Below are 18712 nucleotides of genomic sequence, written 5' to 3'. Positions count from 1 at the left end.
GTGAAAGAAACACCATGCCAACTTTCTTCCAATGTCTTCTAAGACATATTTCTTCTCACTGATCTGCTCCACCCTGACCTGTAGCCTCATTCTTGAGATTTATCTATGGAGAGTATGGCACCTTTATCTCCTTTTTCCTCTTTTGAAATAAAAATAATAAACAGTATTAATGGTTTTCTGTTAAGATGATTCAGCTTAACAGCTGATTAAGCTGTTTCCTGTCTAGTCTTTAAGTTTTCAATTTGTAGAATCATAGAATGGTTTGGCTTGCAAGGGACCTGTAAAGATCATCTAGTCCAACCCCTCCTGCACTCAGCAGGGACATCTTCCACTAGATCTGGTTGCTCCTCTTAGGTTCTTTTTGTTTCCCAGAGATTTTAACATAAAATGAATTATTCCCTGATCATTTTCCTCAAAAACATTGTTACATTCTGTTCTGTTCTCTACAGCTTCCTAAGTTGAGGAAGTGGAGAGGGAGGTGCTGAGCTCTTTCATTGTTTTTTGTTTGCTAGTTTGTTTTGTCGTTTTGTTGTTTGGTTTGGTTTGTTTTTTTTCCTGAGATACAGTATGGGACTCATGAGCATTGTTCGGGGGAATTTCAGACTGCATTTCTTTACAGAGAAGGTGGTCAAACACTGCAACAGGCTTTCTAGCAGGGTGGCTGAATAACAGCTGAATAACGTGAATAACAAGCTTTAACTTTTGGTTAGCCCTGAACTGGTCAAGCAATTGGACTAGGTGATCAGTGTAGGTCCCTTTCAACTGAAACTATTCTATCTCATTATTTCAAAACTGAAAAGAGCATTTATTCAGAGCTCATGTGGAGGAGTTAGGAGACACTGTCTTCTTTTTTTTGGTAGCTTTTTCAAGTTTAGCAGGTGATACAGTGTCTGCTAGTGGTGACTAAATAATCAGTCACATAAACTTAAAATCACATCTCCGTTTTTGTAATGAGCATTTCACAAAGAAGTCTATATTTTGATTGAAAATATCTTAATATTTTCACTAGTTGCATTTTCTTTGAGGAGTGGGGAATGATGTATGTTCCATGATAGTGAGTTTTTCAACATGCCCTGTTTCTTTTTTTTTCACTCTCCATATTAAAAGGTGAAACTAAGTGTCTTTAACAGACACCAGTAATTTTTTTTTGAGGCTTTTTAAAATTATTATTTCTTAACCTTATTATCTGACAATAATTTTGTTCAGCAGATTACAAAAATAAAATGTCATGACATGATTTTAATATTTTTCACCAAAAATACAGTGCTAATAGATTATAACTTTACATTCTTCTGTTACAGTCATAATTTTAATTATGTTTTATCCTCTCTGTATTCAATTCTATATCTTCTACAGAGACCCAAACTTCTTCCAGGATTTGTCCAAAATACTATATTTAGGACACACACTTCAACATTTCCCTGCCATTTAGCCAGCACAAAATTGTTGTGGGTATGACACAACTGGGGCTGTTTAGTTAGAGAAAGAGAAGGGAACAGGGACTGTTTTGTTTGAGGAAGAGGAGGCTGAGGGGAGATCTTATCTCCCTGTAGTACTAGGACAATAGAGATAGGTAGATTCTGGTCTCTTCTCACAGGTAATTAGTGATAGAACAAGAGGGAATGGCCTCAAGCTGCATCAGGAGAGGTTTAGGCTGAACATTAGGAAACTTTTTTTCACTGAAAGAGTGGTGAAGCAGTGGAATAGGCTGCCCTGGATGTGTTTAAAGGTTATTTAGATTTGGGGCTTAGTGATATGGTTTAGTGGTGAACTTGGTAGACTAGGGTTAGTGGTTGGACCTGAGGGTCTTTTCCAGTCTGAATGATGCCATGGTTCTAACTGATGTGCTGACTGCACTGTTCTGTTCGGTACTCTGAGATGTTTTGTTTTAATATTGCTGCACTTACCTCATTTGCTTCTCAGTGCTTTTTGCATTAAGTGAAATGGTCATAGAAGTGTCTCACCTCTGTTTCCTTTTAGAATAAAAACTTGTGCAAACTGATTTTTCTTTCTTCACTGGTTCTTTGGAAACTCTTGGGAGCTTTAGTCATATCTATATCTATATATCTATATCTATATAACTATATATCATCTATATCTATATCTATAATTTTTGTGCTTCTTGTGGCCAGATGTCTCTAAATTGTGATGATTCTGGGTTTTAGGCTTTTTTCTTTGTGCACAAGAAAAAATATTTCCTGAGGATTACTCAAGGCACACCTGCTTCTGATCCATGTGAAGGAAGTTCAAACTGAATTATTTATTCCATCATGAAAAACAATCAGTAACCCCTGTCTTTCTGTCATTGGTTTCATCTCTGGCTTTGTATATTTTAGTTCCCAGAGGGCAGGATACTTGACTGATTTCTGGAACTTTACCTATAATAAGCCTATTATCCTTAGTACTGTTTTCTAAAGATGTTTATTGGTGCAAGTATGGTTTTTCTGGTCACCTGTCTCCTATTGTTTCAAGTAGATATATATCTCATCCTGATATCTCTTTCTCAGATAGTGAGAGAAATGCTACCTTAGGTGGTCTTTGAGGAATTACAGTGTCATCCATTCCTTTTCAATTAGCTGCCCATTTCTCTCCAGTCTCCATCATTTGCCACTGCTTGGTTTTCCTTTGTATCTTTGAAGACAGCAAATTTATACTGTTGTTTTTTCACTAGCTGGTCTGTGTCTTGGTGCTGCAGTTTTCCCACAGATTACCCATCTCTCATTTCTTTGATTTAGCTTCTGTGGTACAAGCAGTTTTATGTCCAGTCTCGTTGTTCCTTCCTCCCTTCAATCACACCCTCTGATTCCAGCCTGATGTTAGTTGCTGTTTTCACTGACATTTGCAATCTTTGGAGTTCCTCAGCCAGGAACTCTACCTTCTACACACATATGTGTGTAGGAGATCTGCATATGCAACTTCTATCAGAAATAAGTTTTGGAAGAAAATAATTTAGTTTTTCATTTTCAGTGGTTGAAATGCTTATAATTTCTCTTACACTCTCCACTGTGAATGTATGCAGATGTTTCAAGAGGCGATGCCTTGTTTTATTTTCTCTACAGTGATGTACACAGTGTGTTTATGAGGAAAGAAAATTACTGACAGTAACTGGAACAACAGCAATTTAACATTATCAAAGAACTGAAATTGCCTTTTACTCTTTAATGCATATGCAGCAGTAATGACAACCATAGTGTAATAAATAACATACCTTGTTCACTTTAAGTAAATGGAAAATTAGGCCAGGTAGCCTTGTGCTGCTGGGTTTAGTATAGAAATCAATGTATTCAGGTTTCATTACAGATAAATCAGATCAGCCATACATAGTTCTTACTAATGTCAGATCAGTGAAATGCACTTTCAAAAAAGCTAATGATGTTCCATTTGGAATAAAAAGAGATGTGTATCCTTACCCTTTAAAAAAAAAAGAAACCTAAAAAGCAGAAGAGCATCCTCTTTAGATTCCATTAGGCCAAGTCTTGATTATTCAAAAATGTTGTTCTTACATCCCATTTAGTTTTTTTTTTAAACTTTGTTTGTTTGTTTGTTTTTTCCTAGTTTTAACAAATTTATTATTTTACTGTGAAAGAATGGTCACTCTAGTGGCTTCATTTTTATGCTATGTAATAGTTCTGCTTCTGCAATTTCTGTGCAAGTACAGGATTTAGAACCTAACCCTTATCCTCATAGCATTGGTGTTCCAGCCCCTTGATCATTTTTATGTCCCTCCTCTGTACTTGTTCCATCAGGGCTATGTCCTTCCTGTGTTGAGGGCTCCAGAGCTGAATGCAGTACTCCAGGTGAGGTCTCATGAGAGCAGAGTAAAGTGGCAGAATCACCTCTCTTGACCTGCTGGATGTGCTGCTTCTCATAAACCCCAGGATGTCATTGAACTTCTGTGCTGCAAGGGCACACTGTTAGCTCATGTCCAGTTTCTCATTCTCCAGAACTCCCAAGTCCTTTTCTGCAGGGCTACTTCCTATCCCCTCATCCCCCAGCCTGTGTTGATAATGAGGATGCACTTCTAGTCAGGGCACATTTTTGTCTGTTTTATCCTGAAGTGGAGTTGTGATAATGTGTGTGCAAAACAGACTATTGTAATGGTCAGGTTTGTGAGCTAATGGTAATCAGCATGTTCAGGTCACAAGAGGAAAGTGTTTCCCTGAGCTTAATAGGAGTGAAGTTGTGTGGAGATGAAATCACAGAAATTAAGTAGTAGTTGTTTATTAGTTCATTGTTTCTGGAGAAATAATTCCTGACCATGATGGAAAGTTTTGCTTTTCTAAAGATTTTCGTAACAAGAGCTTCATAAATAAACAAAATATGTCAGTTGGCCTACTTGTACTATAAAACAGACGTGTGTCTTTGTGTGTGTGTGAGAAAAGTTTAGGTTATTTCTACTCATCAAAAATCAGTGGGATATTTTGGAATAATGGGCAATGTTTAGTGTAAAGATAGAAGGGTATCATCCAAGAGTGCTGTGAATTTAAAACTGTAAAGACATTGACTAAAGTCATCACTGGGGTCTGGGATTGTCTTTCTGAGCAGTTAACGACCATGTTGAAATCAAGATTTTCAAATGTTTTCTACAATAGAAATTCTCTAATGTGGAGAAAGGCATTGGAGTGTCAAAATGATGTCTTCAATATAAAAATGAACATGATCCCTAAGAAAATTGTAAGGAAGTTGAAAGCTGTTACTTTGAAAGATCAATACAAAAAAATTCAATAGAAGCTGACAAGAGAAGTGAAAGCTCTTTGCCTGAATAAGATGAATCTAAAAAAGGAAGGAATGGAATTTGACAAGCGAAAGATGGCTTCTTGCTTGTGATTGATACAACAACAAATGCAATGCAGGCTGACAAAAAAAAACCCAAAACCAACGAAACATGATTCTCGCAAGAGTAAGGTTAATATGAAAATGTTTGCAATGGGGAAATGCAGATCATTACATGAAAAAGATCAGGGTGTTTGAGAATATATATAAAATATAAATATAAGGCTTAATATTACTTTAGTGTAGTTCCTTCTATAATTATTATGTTTTTTATTGATTTAAGTTGATTATTGAGATAAGCTGTTGTTTGATCACTCCAAAATCATGTTTAGTTGTTTTGCTTGCTCTTCTCTTCAACATTCTTTGTAAATTATTGTGAATCAAAACAAGGTGCTAGGGAATAAAGAAAGTATATTGGTACAGCTTTTAAAAGATATTACTTGCATCTTTGTAAGGGGTAGATCCAAATTCATACTCTCTACATTGTCTATTTTCAGTGGCTTGCCCTTTTTGTGTGTGTGTGTGTTACTGCAGAGAGCTCCAGCCACTGAGTTCAAGGAGTTCTGGATTAAACTTTACAAGATGACCTCTGTGTATGTGTGGCAGAGTCTACCAGAGCACGTTTCTTAGATCCCTGTCCATATGGGGTTTGAGTATCACCAAGTACTGGGACACAGCTTTACAGTTAAATATCTCTCCTAGACAGTTCTCTCAGTTGCTTCATGTATAAATAATTCAGTCTCATGTCTTGCAAGAATACACTGTTTGATAGCACTGAACAGGGAATCACAAACATGAGAAAGATTTCTAGGCCTTGTGTTTCGGTAGAGTTTAAGAAATTTTAGATATTTTGTATTATTAAAGATACAAAGCAATCTTACCTACTACAAGTTTGTATTTCCTCTACCCCCATATTTCCCCCTCCAGAGATATTTGTAAGTATGCTCCAGAAATTTCCTCTTAGCAAAAAATGGTATGGCTGTGTATGCTTGGAGAGGGATTGTTTTGGGGATTTTTGGAGCGACAGATATTATGAGACAGCTTTTTTCAGATGTTGATCAGTTTTGCTTTATGGCACTGGCTTTAAGCTTTCCTCTCTGAAGGTTGGTTGGACTTCCTGACACTAGCACTGACTACTGAAAAATACTTTAAATGTCATCAGTATATGCAGACAGAGCTATGGGAAAGGGAAAGAAGTTGAAATACAGTAAGCACTGTTGAGCCTTCTCTGAGGGGCTCATTGTTACTGAGCTAAATTAATCTTTTGTCTTTTAAGATCAGAATTCTAATAGCACTAAGATTTTTTTTGCTACTTGCTCAGGTAAGTTGTTTAATTTATGATCTTTCACGAGTGATCCATTAGCGTTTATTCTGCATTCACATAGTTAAACGTTCCAAAGACAGATATACTACTTGAGTGTTTAATTTCAGAGCTTGAGAACATCTTGAAGTCACTGAACTGAACAGTGAGGCTGGTGACCATTGTCATTACACAGTTGTTTAAAGAGCAATCCAGACTTCCTGCATGAAAGCAGAGCTAAAAAACAGTAATTGAAGTCTGACAATGTAATACATGCTGATTTAGTGGCTGATATTATTGCTATTCGGTTTTACTATCTACATTAGAGGGAAAAAAACCTCTGCTTAGCATACAAGTATGCATTCATATCAGTGAGACTGCTTTCACCAGTAAATATGTATCTTTATGTTGCTGATGCATTTGCTGATTCAGTTTTTACTCAGAAATCCTGCTGAAGAGTACATTATTTGGAATATTTAGGGTAATGTAATGCTAATTAAATCAGTGAAAACAGTCACTGGAATAAATGGTGAGTTAATTCCAGGTTTCATACCCAGAAAATTATTAAAAATTTAATGGTAAGCCCTGCAATATTTTTTTTTCATTATTTTATTGTTTTGGGTTGGTTGGTTGGTTGGTTTGTTTATTTTTTCAGAGACAAAACAAACATTCTAGTTGACATCTTTTTTCTTTTTTTAAATTTTATTTTAACCTAAGAGCATCTTGCTGGGTATAAACACTGACAGCTCTAAGCAGATAAAGCAGGATCATGAGCAAAATATAAATTGCTGAAATAGCTAGTGGAAGCCTAGAGTAGGACTGAAGTAATATGCACCCTGAGGGTTCATCTCAACTTCTTCTTACTCCTGTCTGAGAACTGTATTTTTTGTCTTAGCCATAGATTAGACTGATTATTCACCACTTTTACATATACATGTTATATGTGTATATATATATTAGAAGTGTAGGTGTGCATGTGTGTACATATGTAGTCATATATTTACATAATTGCATATGAACTCTAAAATTATTGCAAAAAACATTAGGTGGTTTATATTCAAATGTAGTATTTTTTTGCCTCTGTGAATCCTAAGTTAATACTGGATCACAGAGCAGTTTTCTTCTGCAAATCAGTGCAGTTTTTTTTCTGTGTATGGTTTTTGACATTCAAGCATTTTTAAAAAAAACACTGAAATATATTTTACACATGTAACTATCATGATTATTTTAAAATTCTTGTATTCGAATTCACACATTCTAGAACTAAACTATGAATCAGTTCTTTCTAAAATTAATATTGATCTCGGGCAGTTAAAGCTTCTCAGGCTCATTGGAGTACAGGAATACTTCTGAGAGTTTAATCCTGAATTTTAAAAAAAGTTATTTTTATGCAAAGTATCAGTAATATATGATTATGTGTATCAACTGCATCTCTATATTTCGCCTAATTTTTAGCTCAGAAATATGATGCTGATGTTTAGTGATGTGAGTGCTACTTGTGTTTTAAACCTTAAGATCGCCTGAACTACGTGGAAATGGTGTAAAACTAGAATCATAGAATAGTTTGTATTGGAAGGGACCTGGTATGCTTTTACATAATCACAAAGTAATTTTAAAGACAAGGTGATCTTCAGCAAGCACATAACTATAAAAATATTTCTGTTTGTACATTATAGAATCAAGAACTGCTATACCAAGTGAATAAAACAGTTAATAAAGAAAATGTAGATGAATCCTAAGAAAGTACTCATGATCTAAAAAGCAGACAAAAAAACCTACAAAGCAGCTTAATATTTTTGCATTCCCAAAGATCCTTTTGATTCTTTTATTATTTCAAAGGCATTTAGAATCTTATGAAGTGATTTGCAAGGGTGATTTTTTTCTCTCTCTTTCATTTGCATAAAGTATCTAAAGTAATAAGTCTTGGCTCCTAATTCCGTGATCTGCTTATTGTGACTGACAAAATACTACATTCAGAGAAAGCAGCTGAACGCTGCGGAGTTAAAGCTTTCTGAAGATGAAGGATGAAATCAATTCCCTGTGCAGAATGGAAATTTAGTCATTAACTGCAGGGAGACCAGGATTCACTCCCAAGAGTGGAATTCAGCATAGCATCTTGGAAGAACAGGAACAGGAGTCTATGTTGTTCCTCATTGACTGAGTACTATAGATGAAACAAAAATATTTTTCCCCTCGTAAAGGTACCACTGAAGGCTTTGTTTACAGCAAGAAATATCAGTGTCTTGAGAGAGAAGGAAAACATCTGTTTGTGCAGGCATAAAGATTTGAACTTTCACCTTTCTAGTACCCTATAGCCATTACTGTTTAAAAGATAAATTTTATTTATATTGCCTCCATATAACCTTGAAAAAACACCAAACCAAGCTTAATTAACAGTTGAGGTATAATACTTGTGATGATACCAAGATAGAGAATGACAATTTCTGTTTTAGTTTTATGTTCTGGTTTTGAGAAAGCGTGAAGCAGTTTCACATGAGACAGGTGTTGTGTAAGTTGGAAAGAGAGGACCTCTTCTTCTTTGTCACAACCTTTGGCCACAACCACCACCACCAAAAACAGCAAAAAGGAAGGTTGTGATAACTTCATCATTTTCAGTCTACAAAACTCATCCATAATATAGAATATTGACAAGGAGCAGGAACTGTTCCATCTGTACAAGCTCAGGTGATGAAGCAGACCTTGCCTCATCATCATTTTGCTCACGTATCTACTTGTGCATTTTATTCCCCTCACACTTGATGTGTCTTGAATTTCTGTTGCCGAAATACATTTAGGTAGATTAAACCAGACTGCTATTCATTAATATTTCATTTATATGGGGATTACATTAGAATCCATTAGCCAAATCCACTTTATTATTTTAATATGTATTAAAATGCCCTAAACCTCAGAAAAAAATGTTGTCTATGATATAGATGTACATTCTCCATAGATAATCTATTTAATAAATAGATATTTTTTACAAGATATAATTATTATTAAATATATATATATTTAAATTATATTTTAAAATATATATGGAACATACATATGTATGTTATTATGTAGATATATATATATCAATGTAGCAACAAATTATCCAGATTTTATTTGCAAACATTTAATATTCATGAATTAAAAATGAGCAGGAAAAGAGCTTTTACCAGGAAAGAATAGAATAGAATAGAATAGAATAGAATAGAATAGAATAGAATAGAATAGAATAGAATAGAATAGAATAGAATAGAAAGAATAGACCAGGTTGGAAGAGACCTTCAAGATCATCACGTCCAACCCATCAACCAATCCAACCCACCTAAACGACTAAACCATGCAACCAAGCACCCCATCAAGTCTCCTCCTGAATACCGCCAATGATGGTGACTCCACCACCTCATTGGGCAGTCCATTCCAATGGGCAATCACTCTCTCTGTATAGAACTTCTTCCTAACATCCAGCCTAAACCTCCCCTGGTGCAGCCTGAGACTGTGTCCTCTTGTTCTGGTACTGGCTGCCTGGGAAAAGAGACCAACATCCGCCTGTCTACAACCTCCCTTCAGGTCCCCTGAGTCTCCTCCTCTCCAGGCTAAGCAACCCCAGCTCCCTCAGCCTCTCCTCCTAGGGCTTGTGTTCCAAATCCCTCACCAACTTTGTTGCCTTTCTCTGGACATGTTCCAGCAAGTCAACATCTTTCCTAAACTGAGGGGCCCACAACTGGACACAGTACTCAAGGTGTGGCCTAACCAGTGCAGCGTACAGGGGCAGAATGACCTCCCTTCTCCGGCTGGCCACACTGTTCTTGATGCAGGCCATGATGCCATTGGCCTTGTCTGTACAAAACTGAAGTTTTGTGGTTGCTACAATTCAGCTTCTAAATGGGCCTTTTCTTTGTTTGTGACACTGGTTGATACATTGGAATAGGGAATCACTTTGCTTGACAAATCCAATTCTTAATCTAGATAGCCTGTGTCATTCCTTTGATCAGCTGATTGAGCTCCAGCTGAAGAGATCTGGGTTCCTTGGCTTGTGTCTCCTAGCAAAGGCCATTCTAAGTCTTTCTACCCTAAAAGACATCTCCTAATTGCCTGTTCTGTTTTTTTTCTGAAGTACTTTATATGCCTATAGGTTGCCCAAGTTATTAGTTGAGGTCCCATCCCTGGATTCAGGGCATGGCTTGCCAAGGCTCTGAGCCTTGTGGCTCTGCTCTAGTGGAGAATATCCTAGTTTACTGCAGGGGGCTTGGACTAGATGACCTTTGGAGGTCCCTTCCAAGCCAAACCATTCTATGATTCCATACCCTTTTTAGGACTGTATTTGTTTTATGACTCTGTATCACTTTTTCTAGCTTGTATTATTCAGACTCTCTCCTTCCGAAAGACAGATTTTCTGTTCTTTACCAGGTATATTGGTGGCCATTTTCAGCACTTTGTCCACATACAATTAATCTTTTTGGCATAACAGTCAAAACAAACACAGATTATGACATTATGTATCAACCAATCTTTATTTTCTTGTATTAGTACATCTCTACTATTGCTAGAGATCTTTGTGCTTTCCAATTTACCATGGCTGGAGAGAGAATAAAAGGAATTACTGTTGATGGCTAATATACATGTTGTAAGAAAGATTGTAAATAATTATTGATAGGTGATCTACATAAAATGAACATTGAGTGGTATCCATTTCCAAATTAATTTTTGAGACTACGACTAATAGAAATTTTAATGAGAATTGCTAAAATAGTTGAAAAGTTGCAGAAAGCAGGAGGTAGGAGCTAAAACAGTTTTGCATTAATTGGTCTGTTTTAAGTTGCTTTTCTTCTCACTTAACTCAGCTACCATTTAGGATTTACTGAACTTTTAAAATGCTCTAGTGACTGAAAACTTATTGAAGTTTAAGAAATTATCCCAGAATAGCATTTCCAGATTGTTTTTGTTCGCACCTAATTTTATTTTATTTTTTTCAATGGAGAAAAGTCTTCATTAAAGATGAAGCATATCTCTATAGCTAGTTTAATTTGGGTGTCACTATGATATCCTTTGAAATGCTAACAAAAAAAAACCCAAACACCAACACAAACAGCAACACAAATCTTAGAGCATAGAAGAGGAAAACCAGAGTTAATCTGTGTAATGTAGTCATCATTACTTTTTAAGTGGGTGTTTCAGTGATATTGAATCATTGCTATTTCCATAAAAATACAACACATTCATTTAAAAATAACACTTAATCTGTTGGGTTTCTTTAAAGAAGGAATCAGTTCCAATTAGAGGTCTTACTTGGAAGTCACATGTGAAAACAAATAAATAGCAAAATGTCAGGTGCTGCTGTAATTATATTAATAAGTTCATTCTGTTTTCCATTGTACTTAGGTTTTAGCACTGTGCATAGCTCTACAAAATCTGAAAGTCCTCTGGAATCACTCTAATCAACAGAATCTGTCATGTTTTTAAAATTCTAACTCTCTTGTGAGAAAAATCCTATGGTGCTATGTGGTTACTTACAGAGGGTATCATTCTATTCTAGAATATGTGCTGTCGTATTTTGATACTGGAGGGAACAAGGCAGAAAACAACATTCATACCCAGCTTGTAACATCCACAAATACTGTGATGTGCAATTGGTTGCAATGTAAAATATGGATGTCTTTTATGTTTTAAAGCAATAAATAACTTGTTAAAAAATTATGACTGTATATTGAAGAGTCTATGACTCTGCTTTGTATTAACTCTTTTTAGTTGGGCTTAGAAGCTTAATTCCATCTTCTCTTCTTGACATTTTTATTCTTATTTCTTTCTCCTGGGTGTTTCTTCTTTTAATGAGCTTTTACTATGCTCATCTAGCTATCAGCATGTGGCGGCTAAAACAGTCAGCATATAGGGTATGGCATTGCCAATTAATGTACTTGATTTGACATAGGCACAATACTACTCTAGAATCCAGTGACTTCTGAGAATTATTGGTAGAAGCATCTGGGACATAATGTCAAATATCTAATGGGGAGTGGAGAGGTTCATTCAAGGAAAGAAGCACACAACATTTAATGATTTATGCTTTTAATTAAGAGTGCAGAATTTCTACTCTGTAAATTTTCTTTCAGCAATCATAGATTTTGAAATTATCTCATTATTGTTAGATATGCTAAAAATTGTATTTTAATGCTTTTTATGCACCACAAAATGCACATTACCCAAATAGTTCCGATTATCCAATAACTGTTCCAAATACAAATGCTACTTTCAAAGCAAGATTTTGTAACTGATTTATGTGTGCAAGATCCAGCAGAACATCACTTACAGTAATGACCTATCCAGCTGGAAAAGCCACTATTTAACAGTTATTGTGTGTTAAAATTTAAGACTTATGTTTTCTTTTCCCCTGTGCTTTCAATGGAAAGGATGCATTTCCTTTGCATAAATACTTGTTTTGATAAAAATGAACAGAATCTATTCCGTTCGTGATATTTTTTTTCCCATTTGTAATTCTTTACCTTTCAAAATACATAGTTAAATAAATGAATACATAGAACAGTTTCAAACCAGCTGATGGATGGGGTGTTTTCAAGCTAAATACAAGTTAATAAAATGTTTTCAACTAATGTAATATATTTGATTAATAAAAATGTGATAAATTTGATTAACACCTTGGACTATGCATGCAAACTATATTTAAATCATGCAGTTTGTAGATACATGCTGAAGTCCGTGTAGGTATCTCACAACGTGCTCAGGTTTATTTACTTAACTTCTGCAGAGAGGTTGGGTAGAACACTCCCCAGCTTCCCTAGCTCTCAGAATTTTCCAGTACTCACTTGTAAGTAGTTTCTAATCATCTGTGAAATTAGGAGGATTTTGTGTAACTGTTTTGTGTTGGACACTTTCCTGAAGTTTTCTGTGTAAAGGCTAAGTATCTAAATTCAGATTTCTGATTCCACTCTGAGGACCAGTTACCTTGGAGACAGTGTACAGTTTGGAGTCACTATAATCCTTCTGTTGCCTTGGCCTCTTGCTCATGCTGAAATTTGTGTGAGAGAATTAGATGGCTTGTAACATTCATCTGAATCTGAAGGGTTGAAGTTATTAACAGGATAGTTCTTTGAATGACTGTATTTGGGAATTATGGAGAAAAGAATGTGTGTGTGTGGAAGTATACACACATCTATATAAGCCAGTACTAATAGCTAACTAAAATTACTTTATAATCAAAAAGACTCTTCCTAGTTAGTCCAATGTAAAATGAAATAGTGCGACTTTCCAATGACAGTGATTTAATGTAAGATGGAAGGAATGTAGTGTTGAAAAGACCAATTTATACCCTCAGTAGAGTACCTGTAATATCTGACTAGCACAGCTACAGATGGAAGCCTCTGCGTCTGCACACACAGACAAAGAATATGCACTTGAAATGTATTGTCCCTCTGTGTATGCATTTAAATAGTGTAATATTTGATTGTAAGTATCCATTTCATTCATAACAATAATTAGTCATTGTTATCTTTAAAGAAATCAGTGAGTCAACTTCATTAAAGAGGATATGGAAGTGTAATATATTCCACACAGTGAAAGAAGATTAATGAGTTGCTGAAGAGCTCCCTTCTGTTCTCCCCAGCGTACGTGTAGCTGCCACATCAGGGAGCAGCAGCTCACATATTTTCAGATATAGTAAATAGCTCCCAGGCTTTTCAAATGAAGTTGTACTCTGTGTTGTATGCAGGCCAGGGCCTATACATTGAATAAATCATAACTGTGTTCCAGCTCTTCTAAAGAGAGCACGGTAGTGTTCTCTATTTTTTATTGATTGCATTAGCAGAAGGAAATTGAAGTCATTCCTTGTAAAGGCCCCTAAACCTTGTGTCATAAGGAGTAGCGGGGAAAAGGAAAAAATGGATGGAGTTCAGTAGAATTAGCCAGAAAGAATGACGTTTCAAATTGTATGATGATATTATTTTTTCCCATCTTGCCTATATCATGTGAAAGGTAGTAGCTGAAGTACTTTGATGCAGTAATCATCAAAGATTTCTTTTTAGAAGAATTGGAAATAAGTTTATTGGAGTTTTTGCCAACTCGATTTTCTGCCAGTTATCATTCAAATGCTTTTTCCTGTACAGAAGTTAACTCAAAGGGAAAGGTTTAAGATGTACAGCATCTCAACAGATGTAGCTATAACATCTCGACTTTTTATTTTAATATAGTGCATTTTCTTGATAACAAAACAACACAAGAATAGTTCTCACTGTATTCATGAAGGCAGTATAAATCCATGTCTGTCAGATTAGCTTGTTCCAACAGGTGGCATGGTCTCTACTATGAACTAGTGATGGCAAAACTGCATTGATTTTTATTTGCAAATTGAAAATCATGATATTTCAGTATGAGCCATTTGAAGAATAGTATTATTGCTGCTTATGGACATTTTTTGCTTGCTTTTCTTTGGTTGCTCTAAGCTTTAAACCTGGATCTAGAGGTGTTGGTTTGAAATTGCCAGTTACCAGAGGTACTGTAGTAAACAGAAAACACAAAGAAAACAAAAAGCAACTGATTTAGTTTGCCTTTCAAAGACTAGGGTGTATTCTTTAGCAGAAGCAAAAGAGTAATATAAGCTGTGGAAAAACACTTGCAAAAATAAATTATTAAAGCAAAATTTCCCATCATCTTTTTTCTTCTTTATTAGTTACTGGCTTAGTTCACACAAATGTGGGCACTTTCTATTTCAAGTATACTTGCAGATAAAATTAAACAAAAAAATAAAATAAAAATGAAGCAGCCAAAACATCCTGAATCAGTGTCTGAATTACAAATAGAAGATTGCTCCTGACTGTCCAATAAGCTCTTTTCTCATCAGTCTCAACACATAAAGGCTGTGTGTCTGTTCCAAGAACAAATTGTTGTCATGGTGAGAAAGTGAATTAAAGGTAAGGTGATAGATGTGTAACCTCACGTGTGGTATTAAAGTTTATTTCTGAAATGAGACTCAGGCACTTAGCTATGAATTTCTGGAGTGCAGAAAGATATGTTTTTCAGCATCTCAGAAGAGATCTTACATGCTGTTAGCAGCCTTTTCCCAGATTGTTTTGCTTCTGTCAGGATGTTCTGTTCTCATTGCTGATCTTGAATTCCATGTAGGTTTTTTTTTTTAATTCCAGCTTTATGTGTGGAGTTGTTTTGGTTTAGGTTTTTAGTTGGTTTGGCAGGGGGTTGTTTGGAGTTTTTTTATTTCCCTTGCTGAAGGTTCTTGGATTTTTTTAGGGTGTTGTATTTGTCTTTGGGAGAAAATTATAGAGGAGGAGGAAAAGGAAAGCGGGACACAAATAAGATCTATTGACTTTAACTATAACTTCTCTATAAATATGATCTAGTGAGCACTATTTCTTGCTTTATAGCCTAATCTCAGCAAGTCTAATAAAAGGCTGAAATTATCAGTTCCATTCAGTATTTCAATACTTAGTTAATTTACTATTTGTAGATGATCTCCTTAGTTTCTCCTTTCTAAGTATATGCATGTATTTTAAATATATACTTTTATATATGACTGTGTACCTGCAGAGGTGTATGTAAAAATATCAATTCATATATATATTGTTCTTAGAGAGTGATGTCACATAGGCATTCTTTGCACACAGCACTTGTACATGTATAGTCAGTTTGTCTTCAAGATAGTTTATTCATTACTTACTTATTCATAGCTTACAGTCTGAAGGAAAACCTTTCTTTAGAAATGTGTATCACATTTCATATGTGATGAGGATGTTTTTCAGGAGGTGCACAGTCACTAATTTAGAAAAGCATTTATGAACACGATTAGCAATAAAATATTATTTTCCTGATTAAATACTTCTCTGACTAGGAGTATCAGTGCTCTGACCAGGGTGGTAAAGTCTCTGATGGGTTTGGAGACAGAAGCTGCAGCATTTTTAACTCAGGTCACAAGGCCAAAGAAATGCATTGTTTTATATTGTTATGAGACTTGGGAATTCATAGGGGACTCAGAAATCTGAATGCTTTTTTGTCTCCCTTGTGCTCTGAATGCTGCCAGGAGCCATTGGCATAGGCTTCCACTGGGCAAGTACTCTTTACATCAGATATAGAAATGGTAACAGGAAAAAAAATTACAGTGAGAAAAATATTCTTATTGAAGTAAATGACAGAGTTTCTAATGGTTTCATGGAGTAAGGTGTGAAGCAAAGCAAAATTTAGAAATTTAGAAAGTCTGTACGTAATGCTTAATTACCCAGCAGGTCCAACAGGATCTAACCCAGATAATTGAACAGTAACCATTCTAAAATGATAATTTATTTTTCATGGTGCCATGATAATTTATTTTTCATGTTTAATACATATATAACTCTGTGTGTGTGTGTGTGTGTGTATTTGTATTCTTGTAAAGAGACAGGTATATAGTACAAGCTTACTGGTTACAGGGAATCTCAAGAGCTGAAAATGTAATCTACTATTTTTGTGAGAGCAATATTCTCTTAAAATTACCTTGAAAAGAAAACCAGACAAACCTTTCTGCAGAACACATGGTCTAGCAATTTTCTCCTTAACCTTTACAAACAAGGCTATAAAATTTAATGTTGTGATTTCATTTCTCTAGCACCTGTTAACAACCTCACTGTGGAAATGGGCTGTCAAATGTTAACTTTCAATCTGTTCTTATTTTTTTTTCCATGATAGCAGAGGACAGGAACTTAGACCTACTTACCAAATGTTGTACTGTGATGCTACTCAGGTGCCTTAAATGTGAACTGGTTTTATTTCAGCCTGACTTGCTCATTTCCAAGAGAAATTGAATTTCCTTTCCCATGTGCACCTTCATGGTAAAGAATTTGTTCCTGAACATCCAGACTAAATCTCCTCTTCTGTAATTTCAAACCACTGACCCTCATCTTTTCACTACAGGCTTTCAGAAACAGTCTCTCTTCAGCCATCTTGTAGCCCTCTTCAGGTACTAGAAGGCCACTATTAGGTCTCCCCAGAGCCTTCTCTTCTCTAGGCTGAACAGCCCCAGCTGCCTTAGCCTGTCCTCGTAGCAGAGGTGTTCCAGCTCCCTGATAATTTTTGTGGCTCTCCTCTTGACTCACTCTATCAAGTCCATGTCCTTCCTGTGTTGAAGGCTCCAGAACTGGATACAGTACTCCAGATGAGGTCTTACCAAAGCAAAGTGGCAGAATTGGAAAGGGACATTTTTGCTAACTTTCTAAAGGATATAGACCTACTTTTGTTGATATCATTCTAGTTGGTTATTATTGTAGCATGTTGTAATTAGTAAACATCAACTTTACAAGGTGGCATTTATTTTTTCTTTAACTGGAAATTGCAGCTAGATTGACATCACAGAAAAAGAAAGTATTTGTAGGAAATTTTGGCTATGCAGTCATTGCATAGACATAATGTAGTGGGAAGAAGGGAGCATGGAGAATGAAGCAAGAATGATCTCAAAAGTCTCTTCCAACCTGGTTAATTGTATTATGTTGTATTGTATTGTGCTGTAAGAATGAAGAGTGTGGTTCTTTAAGTCCACTTTGTGAATTAGTTAAATGAAATGTTATGACTTTCTGTAGTAGTTCAGTTGCCTTTTTGTAGTCATTGCTGCTTATGTTAGGATGTAAATTTTTAATACCAATTATTTTATGTCTTTTATAGCAACAATTGTGTTAAATGAACTCAACTGGACTGCAGCCTTGGATGATGTGTTCAAGCGGAACAGAGAAGAAGACCCCACTTTATTATGGCAGGTTTTTGGTAGTGCAACTGGCCTCGCTAGGTATTACCCAGGTGAGTGAAGTCTCCTAAAGAACTGTTTTATGCCACATATGGCCTTAAAAGATATTTACAGCTATAAAGCAGCATAAAAATTACTTTCTGACAGATATGCTTTCAGAATTAACCCCAAAATTGTGAAAATGATGGCAGAAAGCTCATATGAGGGGGAAGAAACTGGAGTGAAATACAGAATTAATATTTTTATAGTAAGAAGGACAAAAGAAGATGTCCTTTGAAAAGATTAAGAGTTAAATTTTGGTTTTTGAATATTTGCCAGTGCGGTGTTTTTACATGTGTAGTTTTTAAAATAGTGACTCAGTGACTATACAGATATCATTATAGTTAAAGTAAGTAAGAATATGATTGCACTGTGCTGTTTTTGTGTCCTGTAGAATCCACAATTCTACATCTTTGTGGGTGACATGGACAGTGGCATTGAGTGCAGCCTCAGCAAGTTTGCTGATGACACCAAGCTGTGTGGTGCAGCAGACATGCTGGAGGGAAGGGAGGCCATCCAGAGGGACCTTGACAGGCTGGAGAGGTGGCCACAAGCCAACCTCATGAGGTTCAACAAGACCTGCATCTGGGTCGAGGCAATCCCAGGCGCAAATCCAGGCTGGGCAGGGACTGGCTGGAAAGCAGCCCTGAGGAGAGAGACTTGGGGGTGCTGGTGGACGAGAAGCTCAACATGAGCTCTCAATGTGCACTTGCAGCCTGGAAAGCTGGTCAGATCCTGGGCTGCATCAGAAGTGTGGCCAGCAGGTCAAGGGAGGTGATCCTCCCCCTCTACTCAGCTCTAGTGAGACCCCACCTGGAGTACTGCATCCAGTTCTGGAGCCCCTATTACAAGAGGGATCTGGAAGGTGTCCAGAGAAG

The 18712-nt window shown here is 36.1% G+C and overlaps 1 protein-coding gene across 7 annotated transcripts in view; it reads left to right on the top strand.

The window, feature by feature from the left end:
• The window catches only part of CACNA2D1 (calcium voltage-gated channel auxiliary subunit alpha2delta 1), a 372424-nt gene that overhangs the window by 223748 nt on the left and 129964 nt on the right, over window positions 1–18712 (top strand). For all 7 annotated transcript variants that reach the window (XM_068167762.1, XM_068167753.1, XM_068167734.1 and 4 more), the window contains one exon: window positions 17717–17848. In XM_068167762.1, the coding sequence (XP_068023863.1) occupies window positions 17717–17848 (132 nt within the window). The remainder of the gene's footprint in view (window positions 1–17716; window positions 17849–18712) is intronic.

The sequence above is a fragment of the Melanerpes formicivorus genome, unplaced genomic scaffold (genome assembly GCF_026170545.1).
Source record: "Melanerpes formicivorus ecotype bairdi unplaced genomic scaffold, bMelFor1.0.p_v2 SCAF_3, whole genome shotgun sequence".
In the NCBI taxonomy this organism is placed as follows: Eukaryota; Metazoa; Chordata; class Aves; order Piciformes; family Picidae; genus Melanerpes; species Melanerpes formicivorus.
Note: the sequence above shows the minus strand (reverse complement) of the source record. Positions and strands in the feature narration are given on the sequence as shown.